Source organism: Procambarus clarkii, chromosome 10, assembly GCF_040958095.1.
Source record: "Procambarus clarkii isolate CNS0578487 chromosome 10, FALCON_Pclarkii_2.0, whole genome shotgun sequence".
Taxonomy (NCBI): domain Eukaryota; kingdom Metazoa; phylum Arthropoda; class Malacostraca; order Decapoda; family Cambaridae; genus Procambarus; species Procambarus clarkii.
This window is the reverse complement of record NC_091159.1, coordinates 4885104-4909705: the sequence shown is the minus strand read 5'-3', so window position 1 is coordinate 4909705 and position 24602 is coordinate 4885104. Positions and strand designations below refer to the sequence as shown.

Genomic DNA, 24602 nt, shown 5'->3' with positions numbered 1-24602 from the left:
ACACAAGAACACCCAGGCCCAGGAACGTTAACCAAATAACGGGTGGCCAGGACCCTGTTCAACCTCCAAAATCCCCATGCCCCAATATCAGCCCAAGACATGTTGCCCAAGATGGCAGCCAAAGCAGCAAACTTTCGAACGTCATGGACACGAGGATAGACCACAGACTGGCTATACTTAATAACCCTGTGAATGACCTGGGAGACCTGAGCTCTTGAACAGGAAATATGGAAAACTGGATCAACCCAAAATGCAACTCCAGCCACAGAAGCTGAGGTGCGCAGGTAACAGTGAAGAGCCGCAACCGGACACAAGACATGATGCACCCCCCGCCTGACCAACCAAGCATCAATGACCCAAGGACCCCTCCGGAAAGCAGCTGTCTCGTCCTTCGCCAGGAAAGAAGGAGAAGGCTGTAACCGTACAAACCAATGACCAGGACCAAAAGAGCAGAAACCCCTGTACCAGAGATCATGGAGCTCACCAACCTGACCCTAAGGGGCCAACAGCCAACACAAAGAGAGCCTTGGGAAAACCATCTTGATCTGAGGAGGCCACCATGAACAGGAGGAGGAGAGATATATGAGAGCACCCTGTCCAAAGACCAGGACAGCTAAGGCGGCGCATGAGCAGGCCGCAGGTGAAACAAAGCATGAGAAAACTTGCGGAAAGAGGCAGAAGTGACATCTACCCCAAACGCAAGCTAGAGCGGCTCTGCTAGTGGCACACGATACAAGACTACAGTATCCAGCATCAAATGACAGTCCTGAAAAAGCCAAGAAAAAAAGGACAAGACAACCCGATCAGAAAAAGAAGACAACCTACAAAGAGAGAGAATATGGCACAAAGAACACCAAGAAACTTCATACTGTCACCAAGACGAAGCTCTCAGGTGGGACACCATCAACGAAGCCACCTGATCACCACAGAGATGGTGATAAACCCTCATCAAAAAGACCAGATGCAAAGAGCGAAGGAGAAAACCGAACCAACCTTGTACAGAACCGGTCCGATTTGCTGGAAGAGGCAGAGCCGCGGAAAATGCTCTGGGTTTGGACACCAGGCAAGCAGCACCAGAAATCATAGCTGGGCTGGCCATCTAGAGGCCATGAGGACTATTCTCCTCTGACTTCAACAAAGCCAGAATCTGAAGCAACAGCTGGATAGGGGAAAAGAAGTACAGGTAACCCCACTGGTCAAAGTGGGAAGGCGTCCACCCTGGACGCTTAAAATGCCCTGGGTTCGGACACCAGGCAATCAGCACTGAAATCAAGGCTAGGCTGGCCACCAAGGGGCCACGAGGACTACTCTTTTGGTAAGCATTCAACAAAGCCAGAACCCGAAGCAACAGCTGGAAAGGAAGGGGGGGAAGAGGTATAGGTAACCCCACTGGTCAAGGTGGGAAGGCGTCCACCGTGCCTTCCGGTGGAAAAAAACCAGCGTTGAATGTAATGAAACGCCATTTTCTGGGTGAGTCCCGGAGGCTCCCCGGAGGTATCCCAGGCTGATATGCTAATGTCAGACTTTGGCATCAGCCATGTGTATGGAGTTCTTAGGCCTACCGGGGACCACGGCCAGAACCGGGCCCCCTCAGAGAGGCAAGGGGAGCAATGGCCTATAGAAGCTCCCGTGTGGTTGGAAGCATTCTATGTCTGCCATCGACCGAAACAGGCACCCAGAAAGGTAAGCGCCTCAAAACAAACCCCTATTCTGGTTAAAATTGCTACCAAAAGCCGAACTAGTGGATAGAACTCCCCAACCGAAAACAAGCAAACTAGTGTGATGTCACACACCGCCGCGCCGCTGTCTGCGCAGCTCCCCCCCTCCCCGGGAGGGGGAAGGGGGAGCCCCAGACCCCCCACGCCGGCTACCCACACCTCAGTTCTTGAGGCTGGATGTCAAAAACGCGAAAAACTGCCGACCGGAGGGAGGGAGGGATGCCGGGGAGCCTCCGGGACTCACCCAGAAAATGGCGTTTCATTACATTCAACGCTGGTTTTCTGGGGGGAGCCCCGTCGGCTCCCCGGAGCTAACTACCCAGACAGAAAAAAGAGGGACTTACCCGGGAGGCGGTCGTCGCTCACTCCTCAACTCGAAGCCGAGACAACTGGCTGCAACCGCCGACCCAAAGCAACACAGGCCCGACGGGGCCCAGGGACATTCACAAGGTAACGAGCAGCCAGGACCCTGTTCAACCGCCAAAATCACCGCGCCCGAATATCAGACCAAGACATATTTCCAAAGACAGCAGCAAGAGCCGCGAACTTACGAACGTCATGGGCACGGGGATAGAACGCAGGCTGGCTGGACTTAATAACCCTGCGGACGACCTAGGAGACCCAAACCCGTGAACAGGGAAGAAGGGAAACCGGATCAACCCACAGCGCGTCCCCAGACACAGAAGCTGTGGCGCACAAATAACGGCGAAGCGCCGCAACCGGACACAAAACATGATGCACCCCCGGCCTGACCAACCAAGCATCAACCACCCATGAACCCCTCCGGAACGCAGCAGTCTCATTCTTCTCCAGAAAAGAAGGAGACGGCTGCAAACGAACAAAACAATCACCACGACCAAAAGAGCAGAAACCCCTGTGCCGGAGGAGAGCATGAAGCTCCCCTACCCGACCCCCAGAGGCCAAAGCCAACAAGAAAAGTGCCTTGGAAAAACAATCCTGGACCGAAGGGGCCACAACGAAACGAGGAGACGAAAGGAAAGCGAGCACTCTGTCCAAAGACCAGGATAGCTCAGGCGACGCATGAGCAGGCCGGAGGTGAAACAATGCACGAGACAGCTTGCGCACGGCGTAGACGTAACATCGATACCGAAAGCAAGCTGAAGCGGCTCCGCCAGCGCCGCACGATACGAAGCGACAGTGTTAGGCATAAGATGACGGTCCTGAAACAACCACGAGAGGAAGGACAAGACCACCCGAACAGACAAGGAACTAACACGATGAAGACGCAAAAAGAAACGGAAGGACCACCGGGAAACTTCATACTGTCGCCGAGAAGCCCTCAGGTGGGACACCAACAAGGAGGCCACCTGATCACCATAGAGATGATGATAGACTCGAGTCAAAAAAACCATACGCGAAGACTCGAGGAGAAGATCGAACCAGCCACGTGACGTACCGGCCACCGAGGACACCGAGCAACCAGCGCCTGAAACCAAGGCTGGGCCAGCCACCAAGGGGCCAGAAGGACAACTCTCCCCTGGTAAGTCTCTAAGCGAGTCAGGACCTGGAGCAACAGCCGAACCGGGGGAAAGAGGTACAGGAACCCCCACCTCGACCAGTCTAGCCGAAAGGCATCGACCCCGACGGCCTCGCGATCGGGGAAGGGCGCCGCATAAACGGGAAGACGCCGCGACCATGCCAACGCGAAGAGGTCCACCTCGGGGCGCCCGAACGTCTGGCAAAGTCAACGGAAGGACTCGTCGTCGACCGTCCACTCCATGGAGAGGGGAACGAAGCGAGACAGGGCGTCGGCCAAGATGTTGGACACGCCCCGTACGTGAACCGCCAGGAGAGCCAAACCCCGAGAACTCAGCAGACGAGTCACCCGAAGCGACCAACCCCAAAGAGACAAGGACCGCATCGAACCCCCGCGGTTCAGGCAATGAACCACCGGAGAGCAGTCCGAATGGAGCCAAATCGTCGATCCGCGGGCCACCCGAATCCTCCCCAGAGCAAACCACATTGCCGCGAACTCCCGCACCGTGCTATGAGCTCGACGGAAGGACGGATCCCAACGCCCCTGGCCGGCCTGGTGAGCACTGGTCACAAAACCCCAGCCGAGAGACGACGCATCCGTGTACACATCGAGCGAGGGCTCGGGTAGGCGCCAAGGCACTGAACCCCGAAAAACCCGAAGAGGAAGCCGGTGACGCAGCAACCGACGCAAGGCCCACGGGGTCGAACTCTGCGATCGTGAGAGAGGCGGAAGGGGGAACCCCGAAGGAACCAGAACAGCCGTCGAAGCCAAACCCGACCCGGCGGGTAGACCACCATCGCGAAGTTCCGAAACCGGTAACTCAGACGCCCCACAACAAAACCGAGCCAGTCCCTGAACCGTGGATGAATCGGGACATGCCAATAAGCGTCCCGGAGGTCCAGGGACACCATCCAAACTCCCGGCTCCAAGAGGAGCCGAACCTGAGACAGCGTAGTCATCCGAAAGGAGGGGCAATGAACCCAGGGGTTTAGACAGGACAAGTCCAGAATGAACCGCAGGTTCGCGCAGTCCCGTTTCGGAACCGGAAACAGACGGGAAACCCATCTGAGGGACGACGTCGTTTCGACGACGCCCAAGCGTACCCACTCCAAGACGACTCGACAGAAACCTGCCCTGCCAGCCCCGACCCCCCAAAGGGGGGAGGGGCCACCCAACGCCACCACAGGCCGCGAGACACGACCCGAAAGGCCCACGAATCGTGGGACCAGGCACGGGCGAACAGTGCAAGCCGCCCCCCCATCACCCTGTCATGGGGGCAAACCGCGAAAGGGCCGGCGACCCTTACGAGACCCAGAACCCCGCACAGCGCGAACACCGCGCCGACCAGACGAGGGAGGAGCCAACCCCGAACCTGACACCAGAGGCCTACCACGACAAGAGGAACCCCGAGCCCTGGCACGACCTTTCTGGGAAGACCCACCCCGGGACCCCCGGAAAACCAACACGTCCGACATCGGACGACAAGCTGCCGACGCAGCCTGAATAAACTGCGCCACGGCCAACTCCTCAAACAGAAGAGGACAAAAAGGTGAAGAACGCCTAAGAGCCAGAGCCCAAGCAGATTCCACGGAGGAACCCAGCACCGCCTGCCGACACGCGAGACGGGAAGCATAAAACAGGGAAACCGCATCCCGCAAAATCGGCGTGAACAGCTTCAACAAGGCAGCCGACGAACGCGCAGCCGAGGACAAGGTGCCGGACCCCGGGACGGACCCAAGCGTCCTCACATCCTCCACGAGCCAATCCGAAGACAGCTCCAGGAGGGAAAAGAACCGCAAGGCCGAAGCCAAAAGGCCCCGGGCGCGCAAGTCCTTCACAACGAGTGCCGCCGAAAGGGAGGGAACCTGCACATGGAGCTGAATAACGCCCACATCGCGGGGAAGGGCAGGGGCAAACAAGCACTCATTCAGGTACTCAAGCTCGCCCCCCAGGAAAACCTGAAGCACCGTGGAAGCTTCCCGCCACTCCAGCGTGCGGGAACGACAGAAGGAATGCCAGGAATCCAGAACAAACAAGGGGCAGTCTGCTAGCCAGGATGACTCCAGAACCTCGTAACGGAGCCAGAAAGGGAACGAAGTCCCAAACCCGAATGCGGATGGATCCATTTCTGAGGCATGATCCGGGTCACGCAGGAGGTAAGCTGCAAAGGCCGCTCGCACCACACCAGGTTGGATGCGATAAGCCGAAAACCTCCAGAAGGACGGAACCGACGTACCCGGGGGAACACGGAACCGAACCCGGGGAGGGGCCGACACCAAATCCAACTCGTACGCAGAGGGGGGAAAAGAAAACCCCACTCCTTGTAACAATAAGCCCCGCTCAGAGGGAAGAAAAACCCAGGCGGGGTCCAGCAGGGCCCAAGGCCCCCAAGTCAGCCCCTCCCCAGCCTCGAGGTCCTTCACTACAGGACCCGAGGCCGAGTCCTCTCCCCAAGCCCCGACCCCACAAGACAAGGACGGAGCAGCCGGAAAAGCTGGAGGAAGGGGGGCCCACTGGTCAGACCCAGAAGCTTCGGCCGGGAGACAAGACTCGAATGCCTCTTCCGGCCCCCCCGGAAGGCGCACCCCACCGAAGCTGCCCGAGTCTCGAGATCAAGTAACCCCTGCTCCGACCCCGAAACCCTCAGACGCTTCGGGGCCGGAAGCAGGGGGGGGGGGCCAGAACGAACAGAAGGGGAAGGACGAGGAGGTGCGGACTGAACCAGGATCGAAGCGACCCCCACCCCCAAGTCCGGGTCTCGAAAAGCAAAGCGGGGCAGCCCCGGGGCATCCGGGTGAGCAACCATCTGAGCACGTTGCAACAGACGAAACCGAGACTGCAACGCACGCGCCGCCTGTACCCGAATAGAATCATCAGAGGATTGGGTAAATTGAGTCACAAGCAAGCAGCAACACTCACAGGACTCAGGGTCGAAAGTATCACCGACCCAACAGGCAGCGTGGCAGAGGCAAAAACAATGAGGGTCACCCTGAGACAAGGGGACCGAGCAACCCTCAAACTCGCAAACAGCGAGTGGGGACTCCTGGGTCACATCCATTGGACTCACGCGCCCCCTAGGGAATTTCCAGGGTCCTGAGCGTTTACTTTAAGAGGACTCGCACTCAGGTAATCCCAGGCAGGGTGCTGCAAACCGGCGCCCAAAACTACCAAGCAAACTACTAAAGCTGAACCCCAGGGACGTGTACACTCATGTGGAACTAGCAGGGGGCGCCACCGAGGAGAACAGTGGAAGGGCAAAAACAAACTGAATAAAATGACAAAACCCCCACCAGGCAAAAACAAAAAGAAAAACAAAACCCCGCAAGAGGACAGCGAACCCCAAGGAACAGAGCCGGCCGCGATGTCGGGAAATACAAGCTGAGCAGCACCCTGCGCCCCTACCAATGCAAACTGCCTCTTACCTGCCGGTAACAAGGGAGAACAGAGCACCCAAGAGCCCAACAGGCGGCCGAAAAACCGAAAGCCAAAACGGACCAGCAGAGGCAGACCGCGAGGAGCCTGTGGAAGGTGGCCCCAAGCCCCAAGGGCAGTACTTACAGGGCACCTAGGGAAGGCAGCCCTAGGCGCATGCAGCCCGAATACTGAAGATAACTCCTGGCTCTCGCACCCACAAAACCAACACCACACGCAAAGCACAGTGCAGTAGCGACACCGGAGCCAGAGCACACGACCATCGCCTATAGCATCAGCCTCAAGAACTGAGGTGTGGGTAGCCGGCGTGGGGGGTCTGGGGCTCCCCTTTCCCCCTCCCGGGGAGGGGGGAGCTGCGCAGACAGCGGTGCGGCGGTGTGTGACGTCACACTAGTTTGCTTGATTTCGGTTGGGGAGTTCTATCCACTAGTTCGGCTTTTGGTAGCAATTTTAACCAGAATAGGGGTTTGTTTTGAGGCGCTTACCTTTCTGGGTGCCTGCTCCGGTCGATGGCAGACATAGAATGCTTCCAACCACACGGGGGCTTCTATAGGCCATTGCTCCCCTTGCCTCTCTGAGGGGGCCCGGTTCTGGCCGTGGTCCCCGGTAGGCCTAAGAACTCCATACACATGACTGATGCCAAAGTCTGACATTAGCATATCAGCCTGGGATAGCTCCGGGGAGCCGACGGGGCTCCCCCCAGAAAAGGCGTCCACCGTGAACACTCCACGGCCGGGGAAGGGTGCCACAAATATTGGGAGACACTGAGACCACGCCGATGCGAAGAGGTCCACCTCTGGGAGCCCATATGTCCAGCAGAGCCAACTGAAGAAGTCAGCGTCGACTGTCCATTCATTCTGTGAATAGGGAAATGAATTGAAACAGGCTCTCCACCAGGACATTGGACACTTCCCGGATGTGAACTGCACAGAGAGCCAAACACCCACATAACCAGAAGATGGGCCACTCGAAGCGACCGGCCCCAAAGAAGCATTGACAGCGTCCATGAGACCGCATTCACGCATCCGTGAACACATCGAGCGAGGGCTCGAGTAGGCGCCAAGTCACTGAACCCCAAAAAAACCAAAGAAGTAGCCGGTGATGCAGCAATCGACACAAGATCCCCGGAGGCCAAACCCAGGGATCGCGAGAGAGGTGGAAGGGGCATCCCCAAATGAACCAGAACAGGTCAAGGTGGGCCAACACCCAAATACCTAGCAGACATAGAAGGGCCACCATGACCGGGTAAATCGCAGAACCGCTAGGTGTCATAAACTGGCCACAGGAAAGGCAATTAAGACGAGAAGCTGCTCTAAGCACATGCAGTCCCGGAACACTTTAGGTACACCTGACCACAACACCATGAACAGCAGAGCACACCACAAAGATGTCCTGGCTTGTGGTCCCGGTAGGCTGGACTCTTTTTATTAATGCCCTGGTTATATGAATTGCATATTAGCATGATAGCTCCTGGGAACTGGAAGGGCTCCCTACAGAAAATACTTATAAATTGTGCAGGTTACAAATAGCCTTTGCTTTAAGAACCCTATCTATCAAAAATTAGAGCAGTGAACCTTATACAATTAATAAGTTTGGTTTGCATGATGTATTAATATTGCCATTTATGTCAAGAAGATTCCTCATTGCTACAAGATAAAAAATAGCAACTTTGCACTGTGGATTTGGGAATACATGTTAAGGATGGAGCACATTAATAAAATAGACAATTACCATATTTATCTATTAAATGGCAGTCAAATATAAAAAAATAAGACAAGAGTTGACTTGATTTCAAGACAACATTTTGCTTGTTACAGTAGAACAAGGGAAAACAAAATGATAATAGCCAGACCAACATGAAAGACGGATGAGATTCCTTCCACTTGAAGGCCTAGAGAAACAGAAAGATGCCATTTCCCAGGGACACAAGGCATTTTCATCAAGCTGAGAGTAATTAGGGACCTTGTGGTGTAACCAGGATGAAGACATAGATACATATTCACCAAGAGCTGGATTCAATTAGGATACACAGTTCTTGTCTCTTGTAAGCAAAAGTTGAAGGTGTCTCAGCACCTGCGATGAAAGGAGGAGGAGGAAGAATAAAAATATTTGGAAGAATGGTTTTCAACATCAATATAAGATACATACTATTTCCTAAGTGACAAATAAAAGCAAAGTTCATTTTATACTGAGAAGAGAAGTAATGCATGAAGGAAAATACCCTCCAACTTGGTGCCCTAAGTGAAAGAAGGGTGAAAAGGAAATCAGAGAGGTGCTTATCACATTGCTTCTGGGTAGAACACCTGCATTGACTAAGGAAGAGGGAAAACTCACCAAGTTGCTTCCCAAGAAGGCTGCCTCAAATCTCAACCTGGAGGCACCTACTGCTCACTTCAAGAAAGCATGTCTGTAGTAAGGGATATTTACCAACACAATCAAGTGCAATAGCTTAGTAAGGCCAATCTTACTTGAAGTGCCTTGTCCCATGAAAACACATAATCTCTTTGGCGGCGTTGCTTCATGTCCCCAATTAATACACAGGATGTTGCTACTCTGTCTGCTGTTTCAGCTCCACTGAGTCTTACATTATCTCTTGTTGCTGAAAATTTAAGTATACAATAATTTTTAAGTAAAGAGCAGTTATTAGATTTATATAATAGCATACATAAAATGAAATGCAGCCTAGGGATTAATGAAATTTTTTTACACACAACTTCAATATTTATCACAATATGTATTGACCTAAGAACTCAAATTAGTTATAGAATACAGGACACAGTGAGATAGTCATTTTTTACTTATTGAAAACAATATGTAAAAGTCTAGTAATGCTGATGTCTGATGAGAGCAACCTTCAATTCTACAGTAAGAAGATATGTGTGGTAAATAAGTGTTAGGGAATGGAATTTCCAGCTGGCTTCTAGACTGTGGGAGTGCTTAAACCATTACTGTGCACTCAGACACAGTGTACAGTCGTGCACTCTTTTCTAGATTCTGAAATTTTCCCCGAAACATTTCTTGTTTGGAGTCTATGGGTAGTGTAGCGCCAGACCATTGCATGAAGACTACAGGGGCCACTGAAGCGCATCTGTGGGCAGAGTTACAGTCATTAGGATGTTTTACATGTAAAAAGAGTGTAGGCAGAGAGAGAGAGGAAGCTTGCAGTGAGGAGCCAATGGCTGCCCTCGCTATCTCAGTGAAGCGGCTGGATGTCATGACGTCAACAGGGTCACGTGACAAGGGGAAAGCGCCGAGTGGTAGTGGCCCCTAGGTCTTTGGCATGCTACGCTGTGATTGGTGGAATCAAGACAAAGGGGACCAGCCTGCCCCGGTCCTGCCTTGGCCTGCGAAAATCATTCTGGGCATCGTGATTTTTCAAACTGAACGTGAAGGATTGTAGCTAATTGGCTAATAGTTACAATCTTTATCCTTGCAACGTCAACATCCATTTCTATTCATCCTTTGATTCCCACTATCGTGAGATTGAAGCACAATCCAATTTGCAGGAGTGTGGGATTAATTTAGGATTGATGAGATCAGTAGTCATCAAACACATGATTCAACAGAGGCAACAGACTATTCGTTTTTTATCCATGTTTATTGCCCGCATCGATTGTCATCCATACTATTGATTAAGATACCTGGCAAAGGTGGAATTAGGGAAGGCTCTCTAGTGAATGAGGAAAGCTTTCTGTAGTAATTTTTGGTAATTATAATCCACTGTTTTGGACATTGGAAATTCCACCTCAGTGTCACCATTTCCTCTCACGATACCATACCTAGTACGAGTGCAGCCCATTCCTGTGTGTGTGTGTGTAATTACCTAAGTGTAGTTACAGGATGAGAGCTACGCTCGTGGTGTCCCGTCTTCCCAGCACTCTTTGTCATATAACGCTTTGAAACTACTGACAGTCTTGGCCTCCACCACCTTCTCACCTAACTTGTTCCGTCTGCCACTCTGTTCGCGAAAATGAATTTCGCGTGTGTGTGTGTGTGTGTGTGTGTGTGTGTGTGTGTGTGTGTGTGTGTGTGTGTGTGTGTGTGTGTGTATAAAACATCCATGAGCTTTGTGAGGTTGCCATCCTCCACCGATTCACCTGGCCGCCACCCTGGGGTCGCATCATAGTGTTCATCATTCAGCACCCCGTGTTCAAACACCTGGTCATCCTCCGTGGTCTCCATAGCCACGTGTAGGAAGTTGGTGAATCTTCAGCTCTTCAGTACTTCAGCTTCAGTGCATAAAAGGGAGTAGATGAGTGAATGTGGGAAGACCGGTTAAAGTGAGTACTCATACTGTATTTATGTATTGTGCCCAAGTCTCTAAAACTGACTCGAAGTCAGGAGTCCAACTGTCGTTGTCCTCGGCATCTGATTTAGGTGAAGAAAGCAGAAGCTGTGTGAGTTTGCACCTGTAATGAATGACTACAGTCTGTGGGGGATGGCTGTCAGTACATCTTTTAAGAGTGTATGAATTACACCTGGGAACACAACTGAGAGTCTGAGGACTATTGTGTATAAATTAGTACAGTTCAGTTACACCGTGCTGTATCCATTTTGTGCCTTGTATGTGTTTATCTCATTGCAGTGAATCCAGGAAGCCACGGCTAGGTAAGGGGTGATTTATGGTGATTAATTTAACTGATTAACCTGTTATGTAATATTGTGTCAGTGCCTTAATTTCTTGGAAATTTATTGCTGTGTTGTGTGTGATATTTGGGCAGTAATTATATACAGTGGTACCTCAGGTTATGAGCGTCCCTGTTTATGAACTTTTTGGGTTACAAGCCCGATTTGTTTGGAAAATTTGAATCGGGATACAGAGCACCACTTGGTTTCCGAACTTTAGTTATCCAAAACTTCCAGTTTCCCGATTGGGGTTGGGGAGTCATGCTACCCGAACTTTGTTCGGGTAGGAAGGGTCCACCAAGCGTCGCGCCGGCCTGTGGTGGTGGGTGGGAGATGGTCCAGTTTGCCCACTGTGACTTCACAGATTCACAGCCTATTATTCATATTATTTTGAATTGTCTTGAGGCTGGAATGTTCCTTCTGTGCTTTTGTTTTACATATCTGTACAATCAAGAAACATCTGTGCACCATGTCGGCTCCAAATGCACGCATTGCGTCAGTGATGGCCGACTGGTGGGTAGATGGATGGGGAAGCTTAGGTGGGAGGCAGTATGAGCAAGTGAGAGAGGGGGAGAATTAGTGAGAAAGGGAGGGAGGGAGAGATGCTAGGAGGGAGGGGGAGGTAGGCAGGAAGGGAGGGAAGTAGTGAGGGAGGATGGGCGAATTAGGGAGAGAAAGGCAGGCAGGCAGGCTGGCAGGCAGAGAGACAGGCAGGCTGGCAGGCAAAGAGGCAGGCAGGCTGGCAGACAGAGAGGCAGGCAGGCAGGCTGGCAGAGGAGGCGGCAGGCAAGGCAGGCAGGCTGGCTGGCTGGCTGGCTGGCTGGCTGGCTGGCTGGCTGGCTGGCTGGCTGGCTGGCTGGCTGGCTGGCTGGCTGGCTGGCTGGCTGGCTGGCTGGCAGGCTGGCAGGCTGGCTAGCTGGCTGGCTGGCTGGCTGGCTGGCTGGCTGGCAGGCAGGCAGGCAGGCAGGCAGGCAGGCAGGCAGGCAGGCAGGCAGGCAGGCAGGCAGGCAGGCAGGCAGGCAGGCAGGCAGGCAGGCAGGCAGGCAGGCAGCGATGAATGGGTGTTGAGGTGAACCACATGACCTTTGAGAGCATGTGTGTATGGGTTAGGGGTTGGGGGGGGAAGGTGTGTCGGTGGTGGGGGAGGGACCGGCTGACTCCGTAAACCTAACCATCAACAGACCTGTAACCCAGATTTATTTCTTAAATGTACATCGTATATATTTTTGGCCTGTTTTTTATCTGTCACCTGTGTCAGGTGACACAGATAGTGATGGTAACTCTAGCAGTGTTGACCCAGGGCAGCGTGGAAGGCCAGGCGAGGCGCGTGTAATGTACACACTCTCGACATCGTCCACTGTATTCTCCCTATCACACATGTCAGACCTCTGTGTTAGGTCTTTCTCTGGACTGTAGTCTAAGTCATCGGTAATTGGTCCATCACCAAACAATGTGTCTCGTATTCCCTCCTCTGAGATGTGTTTTGCAACACAGCAGCTGAGCGTGGACTGGGAGCTTGTAGATGAGGCATCAGACTTGGTTGCTACATTGAAACTAAGGCTACCCCAAGGCTGTGGGCCATCCCGGAATTTTTTTTCAAAATGACGGATGATCACTGGAGGCCTCAGGCATCCTTTTCGTACCCGAGTCACCATGTGCTGAGGCAATTTTGCCCTGAGGTGCAGCACCCATCTAGCACCTCAAGGCGCTCTGTGCAGTGTGGTGGTTAATCCTAATTTTCCCTGGAAAACGACATGCCAAATCGTTTAACAACCAGGTATCCATTCACTGCTGGGTGAACAGAGGCTACAGTTAAGGAATGGTGCCCAGTAAATCCTCCCCAGCCAGGATAGGAACCCAGGCCAAAGAGCTCGTGAAACGCCAGGCAAGTGTGTTACCACTTTACCACAGGGACTGCTTTCAAATGTGGTTCTGAAATTTGCTAGTGTAGAAAATGATTTGTAGGTTAAGTGTGGCCTGTTCTTCCTTATTCTGCATTTCATTATATGACATTTGTTTGTTGACCAAACCACATAATAAAAGATGAAAAGACGACATTTCGGTCCGTCCTGGACTATTATCAACTGACTTGATAATGGTACAGGGCACTCCTGGACCTAGGGACTCCTGAACAAGGGGCTCCTGCCCCCCCAGAAAATAATTATAAGTTAAATTTAAATAAAATGTGTCCTTATTCTTATATCATTCTATCTGTATGTGCTGACATTCCTCTGGAATGTCAATGCTTGCTCTCTACCCCCATGCAGATTAGGTTCCCCTTCCTATTATTTACCTCACACATATGCAGCATCCTTAATCTTTTCCAATCATTACTGTAATTAACAGGCTGTCACTTACTTTCTGTCTCCTGCTGTTTCTGCATCATGATTGCTTGTGCTTCATCAAGAAGATCCTGCAGGAAAACAGTTGTTCCTTTGCGTGTACTCATTCCCTGAATTCGTCCAAATTTGATATGCCTCATATTATCTGCCCAGTCAAAACCCATCTTTCTCATAATGCTAAATAAGGCAACAAAATGATCAGATTGAGAGTTATCTACGACATAATACATTTTCGTAAAATTGTACTTTTCTTGTCTATCTATAGCTCCAGCAATGTCTCTTGAGAGGTATATACTAGACCCATCACTCTTGACAATGGTCACTCTTTGCTTTGGATTTACCTCATACACTTTCCTGCCATCATCTAAAGTCTCTAATAAACCTTTCTGTTCCATTTGATTCAACACATCTTGACATTTTTTTGCTTTATACATGCTTTCACCATGAAATTCATCAAAGTTTACATTCAGACGAGCATACACACGTTTAAAATCTTTTATAGATAGATTTCTAAATATCTCCCATGCTTTAAGTTCATTTTCATCCCCTTGTTCCATTTTATTAAATATCTCCCGAGCTCTATTGCTTATGTTGGGATCCGATTCTGCCTTCTGGTTGGCCCATACATAGACTTCATAAAGCTTTTTTATTGCATCTTCTTCTAAATCCTTTTCTGTCATATTTCTTGCATCATACCTGCCAAACATGATGATGTATTAATGCGCTATATAAATAATACAGAGAAATGGCAGGTAGAAATACTGAAAATCTTCTCACAAAAAAAACAGCATTGAATGTAATGAAATGCCATTTTCTGGGTGAGCACTTGAGACTTCCTGGAGCTATTGGGTTAATATGCAATACATTAGACCAGGGCTTTAGTTAATGGAGTTCAGCCTACTGGGACCATAAGCCAGAACCTGGCCTTCTCATAAAGGCACAGGGAGCAATGACCCTGGAAGCTCCTTTTCCCTGTGGTTGGGGCTTTTCCTTATCTGCCATCGACTGGGATTAGGCACCCAGAAAGGATGGCATAACAAAACAGACCCCACATGGTAAGAAAATTGCAACCGAAAACCAAACAGAGAGGCAGAACTTCTTCAATTCCCAAGGAAACAAGCAAACAAACAAAATGTCACACCACTCCGCCGTGCCGTTTGTCCGCGCTGCCCTCCCTTCCCCAGGAGGGGGAGGGGAAGGGAGGAGCCAAGAACTGCCCCCCCCCATGCTGGCTATCTAGCAACTCCAGTTTAGAAGCTAAGCATCAAAATAATGCAAAAACCACTGACCGGAGGGAGGGAGGGTGCCAGGAAACCTCCGGGATTCACCCAGGTTTTCTGTGGGGAGCCACTTCGGCTCCCTGGAGCTACATAACCATAAAACAAAGAAAAAAGGGAATTACCCGGGATGCGGCCGCTACACACCCCTCAACTCGAAGTCGGGACAACAGGCTGCACCCTGCGACCCAAAGCAACACAAGAATGCCCAGGCCCAGGAATGGTAACCAAATATCAGGCCACCAGGACCCTATTTAACCTACAAAATCCCCGTGCCCAAATATCAGTCCAAGACATGGTGTTAAACACGGCAGCCAATCCAGCAAACTTCTAAATGTCATGGGCTCGACGACGGTAGACAACAGGCTATCTAGATTCAACAACTCTGTGGACAACCTGGGAGACCCGAGCCCTGGAACAGGGAATGAGGAAACTGGATCAACCCAAAGTGAATCCCCAGCCACAAAAGCCAAAGCATGCAGGTAATGGCAAAGAGCTGCAACCAGACACAAGGCATGATGCACCCTCAGCCTGACCAGCATCAATAACTGGAGGACCCCTCCGGAAAGCAGCCGTCCCATTCTTCACCAGAAAAGACGAAGAAGGCTGCAACCGAACACACCGACTACCAGGACTGAAGGAGCAGAAACCTCTGTGCTGAAGGCCAGCATGAAGCTCACCATCCTGACCCCCAGAGGCCAATGCCAAACGAAACAGAGCCTTGGAAAAACAATCTTGAACTGAAAGGGCCACCATGAACCGAGGAGAAGAAAGATAGAAGAACACCCTGTCCAAGGACCAGGACGGCTCAGGCAGCGCATGAGCAGGCCGGAAGTGAAACAAAGCACAAGAAAGCTTACGAAACTGACCAGAAGTAACATCCACTTCGAACACAAGGTGGAGCGGCTCCACCAGCACCACACTATACGAGGCGACAGTATTAGGCATTAAATGACAGTCCTGAAAAAGCCAAGACAGAAAGAACAAGACAACCTAATCAGACAGAGAAGACAACCTATAAAAAAAAGAGAAACTAGTGGAAAGAATGCCAGGAAACTTCATACTGTTGTCAAGACAAAGCTCTCAGATGGGACACTATCAACGAGGCCACCTGATCACCATACAAATGGTGATAACCTGTGTCAAAAAGACCAGACATGAAGAGTGGAGAAGATGAAACCAGCTGTGTATGGGACTGGCCTGACCAGCTGGATGGAAGAGGTGGAGCCGTGGAAAATGCCCCGGGTTCGGGCACCGTGCAGGCAGCCCCTAAACCAAGGGTGGGCCGGTCACCAAGAGGCCACTAGGACTACTCTCCTGTGGTAAGACTCCAACTGAGCCAGAACCCAAAGCAACAGCTGGAACAGGGGGAAAGAGAAACAGGTAACTCCACCTCGACCAGACATGCCGAAAGGCATCCACTGCGAAAGCCTCACAGTCGAGGAAGGCGCCACATATACCAGGAGATGCCAAGACCATGGCGACGCAAAAAGGTCCACTTCCGGGAGCCCGTACATCTGGTAGAGCCAACTGAAGGAGTCGGTGTCAACTCTCCACTCCATAGACAGGGGAATGAACCGAGACAGGATGTTGGACACTCCCCAGATATGAACCGCACGGAGAGCCAAACCCAGAGAAGCCAGCAGATGAGCTACTTGAAGCTACGCCAAGACCATGCAGATATGAAGAGGTCCACTTCTGGGAGCCCGTACATCTGGCAGAGCCAACTGAAGGAGTCGGTGTCGACTGTCCACTCCATAGTCAGGGGAATGAACCGAGACAGGACTTTGGACACTCCCCAGATATGAACCGCATGGAGAGCCAAACCCAGAGAAGCCAGCAGATGAGCTACTTGAAGCGACCAGCCCAAAGATGCAAGGACCGAAGAGAACACCTGCGGTGCAGGCAATGAACCACTGGGAAACAGTCCAAATGGAGCCAGATAGATGAACCCCGAGCGACCCGAACCCTTCGAAGCACTAGTCAAACCGCAGCGAACACCCGCACCATGCTGTAAGCCCGATGGAAAGACGGACCTTACCACCCTTGGCCGGCCTGGTGAGCACTGGTCATAAAGCCCCAGCTGAGGGATGACGCGTCCATGAACACATCAAGCGAGGGCTTGGGTAGGCACCAAGGCACTGACCCAAAAAACCCAAACAGGAAAACAGCGACGCAGCAACTGATGCAAGGCCCCCGGAGGAAGAACCCAGCCATCACAAGAGGTGCAGAAGGGGCGTTCCTGAATGAACCAGAACAGATGCCGAAGCCAAACCCGACCCAGCGGGTAGACCAGCACGGCGAAGTGCAGACTTCTGAACAACTGCTCGAGTAACCACCGAGTGACCCAGGAACCCCCCCCCTCCTTCCGCAGAAACAGCAGAAGGCGGGACCACAGCCGCAGCAATGCCTCCAGAGGGAGGGACATGCAAGCAGTCCGAGAATCCCAAACAAGACCCAACCAGATCCAAACCCGGGATGGAACCAGACAGGACTCCCTCCAGTTCACCAGGAACCCAAACCTGGCCAGCTGGGAAAAGAACCACATCCCTGGTGAGCAGACAAGCAGACCGGCAGGGAACCTATACCAACCAGTCATCGAGGTAGGCCAGAACCAAAACCCGTAGCAGATGCAAATGGGTCACCAAAAACTTACCCAGTCCCTGAACCCTGGTTGAATTGAAATGTGCCAATACATGCCCCTGAGGTCCAGGGACTCCAACCAGGCACCAGGCTCCAACAGAAGCCAGACCTGAAATAGAGCGGTCATCTGAAAGGAATCCAGGGGTTCAGATTGGACAAGTCCATAATGAACCACAGATTCATAGTCCCATTTTGGCACTAGAACAGGCGGGAACCCCACTGGAGGGACAGGGTCAAGTCGATCAAGCCCAAGCACACCGACTCCAGATGACCTGACGGAGCGCAGGGAAAGAAGCCCGCCCTGTTAGCCTTGAAACCCCCAGAAGGAGGAAGCCACCCAACGCTACCATAGGCCGGAGGACATGACCCGAACGCCCACGAATCAAGGGACCAGGTGTGAGCAAACAGAGCAAGCCTCCCCCCCCCACCCCATCGCCCTGTCCTGCAAGGGGACTGGCGCCCCCTCTGAGGGCAAAAAAAAAAAAAAAAGCGTTGAATGTAATGAAACGTCATTTTCTGGGCGAGTCCCTGAGGCTCCCTGGAGCTATCCAGGCTGAATAGATATGTTTAGCTTTCTGGCATTAGTCAAGTGCATGGAGTTCTTGCCTACTGGGGACCACGAGCCAGAACCTGGCCCCCTCAAGAGAGGCACGAGTAGCAATTGCCTATAGAAATTTCCCCTGTGGTTGGGAGCATTCTGTCTGCCATCGACCTGGATAGCCACCCTGAAAGGTAGGCGCCCTAAAACAAACCCCTATTCTGGTGAAACTATTGCAACTGAAAGCCAAACGAGTGGACAGAACTCCTCTGTGGGAACCGACCTGTGAGATTTATATTTATTTAATTTATATGAATTTATATTTACGTTAATTTATATACTTCGATAGCAATTTGTATAATGATAAGTGGACTGTATTTCTGCAATAATCTCTTAATCTCACAAATCGATCCTCTACACATTAGGGGGGTTTATTAAATTAATATATATGCAGCCAATCAAACTACAGTATTAACTACATACATTGAAAAGGTTCCTTATCTTATAGTACAGCAGGTTAGTCCACCAGGTATAACTAGGGTGTAGACACCAAATTATCCTCTTTGAGGTAGCTTCCATCACCCAGTAACTGGTGCACAAAATCTTGCTTCCTCGTCTTGACCTGTCAAAAGGGCGCTAACTGTGAAGCCAGATACCTATATATGACAAGCTATATCAGAGAAAATACTATACATGGAACAATAAAGACCTGGCTTAATTACCTTTAGTTTGAGGCTTCCACGTGCTCTAACCGGGTCACCCTATATAATGACATTAATGGCCAAAAATGAAGATACATGGGTTTCGGAAAGAACACTTAACTTGATTTGTAGACAGCGTGTTGATAATGGTACACTTCTGGTTTCCATAACACTACGTCCAAGTAAATTTAACAGGAGCCGAATTTGCTCCCGTGTGAGCCTCTGGTCTTGTATAAACAATGGCAATGTCTAACACTCCATACTACTGACGCCTGGCCGACATTGTCCAGATATGATAGGAGCCAAATTTGCTCCACACGTCTCGGAGGTGACACAACAATGGCTGCCCTCCTTCCTCCCTGACGCCTGGCTTACATTGTCCAGATTTCAGAAAGTGATAGAAGGGTCACATTTACTCTACTTTAATATTGATAATTAAGTTAATTTATATAAGATGTTTTTATGATGGTAAAGTCCAAAGACTAATGTATTTAAGAATAATTCCCAGCAGAATAGCTGGTGAATTTATAATGGTATGTGGTGATGATATCCCGTTTTCTTTAGACGGTAATTCCACTACAAGTTACGTTTTCTATGGGTAACTTGTTTATACAACACAGCTATTATCTGTATGATATATTAAATGGTGTCGGATTTTCCGACATCCTCAAACGAAAATTAGCAAACGAGCATGACGTCATCACCGTCTGAACAACTCTGCGGAGGCTGATGTCAAAAAACGCGAAAAACACCGCTGACCAGTGTGTGGGAGGGATGCCGGGAGCCCCCAGGACTCACCCAGAAAATGGCGTTTCATTACATTCAACGCTGGTTTTCTGGGGGAAGCCCCGTCAGCTCCCTGGAGCTAAGGAAAACCCAAAGATAAGGAAAAACAGGGACATACCCGGGAGGTGGTCCGTCCTCACTCCTCAACAGAAGTCAAGACAACTGGCTGCAACTGCCGACCCAATGCAACGCAGGCCTGACCTGGCCCAGGAACATTCACGAGGTAGCGAGCTGCCAGGAATCTGTTTGACCTCCAAAAACCCCGCGCCCAAATGTCAACCCAAGACATGTTGCCAAAGACGGCAGCCAAAGCAGCAAACTTACGCACCTCATGGGCACGGGGATAAACCGCAGGCTGGGTAGACTTAATAACCCTGCGGACAACCTGAGAGACCCGAGCCCGGTAACAGGGAAGAAGGGAAACCGGGTCAACCCAAAGCGCATCCCCAGCCACCGAAGCTGTGGCATGCAAATAATGGCGGAGAGCCGCAACCGGATACAACACATGATGCACCCCCGGCCTAACCAACCAAGCATCAACAACCCAAGGCCCCCTCTGGAAATTAGCCGCCTCATTCTTCGCCAGAAAAGAAGGAGACGGCTGCAACCAAACAAAACGACCACCAGGACCGAAAGAGCATAAACCCCTGCACCAGAGGAGAGCATGAAGCTCCCCGACCCTCCCCCTCCCCCCAGAGGCCAATGCCAACAGGAAAAAAAAAGAGTCTTAGAAAAACAATCCCGAATGGAAGGAGCCACAACAAACCGAGGAGAAGAAAGAAATGAGAGCACCCGGTCCAAAGACCAGGACAACTCAGGAGGAGCATGAGCAGGCAGGAGGTGAGACAATGCCTGAGACAGCTTGCAGAATGGGGGCAGAAGTAACATCGACACCGAAAGCAAGCTGAAGCGGCTCTGCCAGCACCTCATGATACAAGGCGACTGTATTGGGCATAAGATAACGGTCCTGGAACAGCCAAGAGAGAAAGGACAAACAACCCTATCAGAGACTGAAGAACACCTACACAGTGATAGGAAGAACAGGAAGGACTGCCAAGAAACTTCATATTGTTGCAGAGACGAAGCACGCAGGTGGGAGACCAACAACGAAGCCACCTGCGCACCATACAAGTGATGATAAACTCGAGTCAAAATCTCCAGATGAGAAGACTCGAGAAGACCGAACCAACCTCATACCGGGCTGGACCATTCTGCTGAAAGAGGCGGAGCCACGGGAAGACCCTCGGGTTCAGACACCGAGCAAGCAGCGCCTGAAACCAAGGCTGGGCCGGCCACCATGAGGCCAAGAGGACAACTCACCCCTGGTAAGTCTCCAAGCGAGCTAGGATCTTCAGCAATTGCTGAACCAGAGGAAAAAGGTACAAGAACCCCCACCTCGACCAGTCCTGCCAAAAGGCGTCGATCCCAACAGCCTCGCGGTCAGGGAAGAGTGCTACATATACTGGAAGATGCATCAATCACGCCGACACGAAGAGGTCCACCTCCAGGCACTCGAATGCCTGGCAGATCCAACTGAATGAGTCGGCGTCAACCGTCCATTCTGTGGACAGGGGAACAAACACGGATAGGCCATCTGCCAGGATGTTGGATACCCCCCGGACGTGAACCACCAGGAGAGCCAAACCCTGAAGACTCAGCAGATGAGTAAATCCGAAGCGACCAGCCTCAAAGAGTCAAGGACCGCATTGAACCCCCTCGGTTCAGGCAATGAACCACCAGGGAGCAGTCTGAACGGAGTCAGATCGTCAATCCACGAGCAACTCGAACCCTCCGAAACGACATCCACACCACCGGGAACTCCCTGACCGTGCTGTGAGCCCGACAGAAGGACGGACCCCACTACCGCTGGCCGCCCTGGTGAGCACTGGTCACAAAGCTTCAGTCAAGAGACGATGCGTCCCTGTACACATTGAGCGAGGGCTCAGGTAGGCATCAAGGCATTGAACCCCGAAAAACCCGAAGAGGAAACTGGCAACACAGCAACCGATGCAACACAGCAGAGCCGGCAGCTGTTATGGGAAAAAACCAGCTGTGCAGTACCTTGTGCCCCTGCCAGTGACGAAAACTACCCCCTACCCAGAGACAAACAAGGGCATGAAAAAAAAACAGCCGATTCCAAGGGCGGCCAAGTACCGAGCAGTAAACGGCACAGCGCAGGTAGATCCCGAGGTGACTTGTGGAAGGAGGCCCCAAGGGCAGTACTTACTGTGCACCTAGGGAAGGGAACCCTAGGCGCATGCAGCCTGAGTACTGTGGAATACTTCTCCTGGCTCACGCACCACCTGAAAGAGACAGCCCACACCACAAGACACAGAGTGAAAACAAAAGCTGGAGTCAGAGGCACGACCACACCAGACTCCCATCAGCCAAGAACTGAAGGTTGGGTTGCTGGTGCAAGGGTCTGGGGCTCCCCCTTTTCCCTCCTGGGGAGGGAGGGGGGAGGGAGGGGGGAGGGAGGGAGATTGCGCAGACAGCGGCGCAGCAACATGATGACGTCCTGCTCGTTTGCTAAGTTTCATTTGGAAAGTTCTGTCCGCTCGTTCAACTTTCAGTAGCAATAGTTTCACCAGAATAGAGGTTTGTTTTGGGGCGCCTACCTTTCTGGGTGCCTGTCCCTGTTGACGGCAGACATAGAATGCTCTCAACCACAGGGAGGGGGGGTTTTCTATAGGCCAATGCTCCTCGTGCCTCTCTTGAGGGGGCCAGGTTCTGGCTCGTGGTCCCCGGTGGGCAAGAACTCCATGCACTTGGCTGATGCCAAAAAGCTAACCATATCCATTCAGCCTGGATAGCTCCAGGGAGCCGATGGGGCTCCCCCCCCTGAAAAATAAATAAATAAATAAATAAAAGAAAAGAAAAGCAAGAAGCAGACTTGCAAGCAGAATGAGGACTGCACCGGCCAGACAAAGGAGGCACCAGCACAAATTTTGCACCAAAGGCCCACCTCGACAACAGAAGCTGCAGACCCCAGCACGACCACAAAACCCGTGCCAAGACAAGAGAAATGCAGTCTGCAAGCCAGGAAGACCCCTGGAACCCCTGAACAAAAAGTGAAGGGCACACAGGAGGTAACCAAAGGCCTCCAGAACCCCCAACGGGGACCCAAGAGGAAGAAAATCTCAAAAAAATCGAAACCGAAGAGCCAAAAGGAACCCGGCAATGAACCAGAGGGGAGGGGGGCCAGACCACCACATCTGCTGGCAGAAAATGCATCACAGAAAAGAGGGCAAAACACATCACCCAGACTGAATTCCCGGTTAAACAGCCAGAAACGGACCAAAAACCGAGGGACAAAAGGGGTGGGAGCAAGCAGAGCAAACGGCCAGGGGGACACCGGGCCAAAAACCCAGGGTCCAGACCAAAACACAAAACTGGGTGAAAAACCTACACCCAAGCGTTCCCAGAGGAACACAATAAGGGCAGACTGCCCTAAAAGAAAGAACAAAACAGAGAAACGGCAACGGGAGAAAAAACTCCCGAAGGAGGGGGGGGGGGGAACCAGCGTTGAATGTAATGAAACGCCATTGTCTGGGTGAGACCCCTGAGGCTTCCCGGAGCTTACTAAGCTGATATGCTAATGTCAGACTTTGGCATCAGTCATGTGTATAGAGTTCTATGAGCCTACCGGGGACCCCGAGCCAGAACCTGGCCACCTCAGAAGAGGCAAGGGGAGCAATGGCCTATAGAAACACTTGATGTGGTTGGGAGCATTCTATGTCTGCCATCGACCGGGTCAAGCACCCAGAAAGGTAAGCATCCCAAAACAAATTCCTATTCTGGTGAAAATATTGCTACCAAAAGTCGAACAAGTGGATAGAACTCCCCTAAACGAAACGAGCAAACGATCATGATGTCACACATCACCGTGCCGCTGTCTGCGCAGCTCCATCCCCTTCCCCGGGAAGTGGGAGATCCAGACCCCACACGCCGGCTATCCACCCTTTAGTTTTTAGGGTGGATGTCAAAACATGCAAAAAACCGTCGACCGGAGAGAGGGAGGGATGCCGGAGAGCCTCCGGGTCTCACCCAGAAAATGTCATTTCATTACATTCAACGCTGGTTTTCTTGGGGGAGCCCCTTCGGCTCCCCGGAGCTAACTTCCCACAGAGGAAAAACTTAGGGACTTACCCGGGAGGCGGTCGCTGCTCACTCCTCAACTCGAAGTCGAGACAACTGGCTGCAACTGCTGACCCTAAATGACACAGGCCCGACTAGGCCCAGGGACGTTCACAAGGTAAGGAGCAGCCAGGATCCTGTTCGACCGCCAAAAGCCCCGTGCCTGAATGTCAGCCAACATGTTGCCAAAGACTGCAACAAGAGGAGCGAACTTACGAACGTCATGGACACGGGGATAGACCGCAGACTGGCTAGCCTTAATAACTCTGCGGACGACCTAGGAGACCCGTACCTGCGAACAGGGAAGAAGGGAAACCGGATCAACCCAAAGCGTGTCCCCGGACACAGAAGCCATGGCACACAAATAACGGCAAAGAGCCGCAACTGGACACAAAACATAATGCACCCCGGGCCTAACCAATCAAGCATCTACAACCCAGGGGACCCCTTCGGAAAGCAGCAGTCTCATTCTTTGCCAGAAAAGAAGGAGACGGCTGCAAACAAACATAACCATCACGAAGACCAAAAGAGCAGAAACCCCTGCGCCAAAGAAGAGCATTAAGCTCACCAACCCGACCCCCAGAGGCCAATGCCAACAGAAAAAAGAGCCTTGGAGAAACAATCCTGAACCGAAGGGGCCAGCCGCTAATCGGTGAAAACAAACTATGCAGCACCCCATGCAACGAACCAGTGCAAACTACCTCTTACTCCTAAGGTAAACAAGGGAGACAAAACACCCAAGCACCCAAAGGGCGGCCGAAAAACCGAGCAGTAAAACGGCCAGCAGAGTCAGGACCCAAGGAACTTGTGGAAGGTAACCCCAAGTCCCAAGGGCAGTACTTACAAGGCACCTAGAGAAGGGAACCCTAGGCGAATACAGCCCGAGTACTGGAGAATAACTCCT

General features: G+C 51.7%; 1 protein-coding gene across 3 annotated transcripts in view; it reads right to left on the bottom strand.

Moving 5' to 3' along the window:
• The window catches only part of ArgRS-m (arginyl-tRNA synthetase, mitochondrial), an 83498-nt gene that overhangs the window by 15063 nt on the left and 43833 nt on the right, over nt 1–24602 (bottom strand). For all 3 annotated transcript variants that reach the window (XM_069321547.1, XM_069321546.1, XM_069321548.1), the window contains 2 exons: nt 13633–14312; nt 9117–9247 (listed from right to left, as the gene is read on the bottom strand). In XM_069321547.1, coding sequence (XP_069177648.1) covers nt 9117–9247; nt 13633–14312 — 811 coding nt within the window. The remainder of the gene's footprint in view (nt 1–9116; nt 9248–13632; nt 14313–24602) is intronic.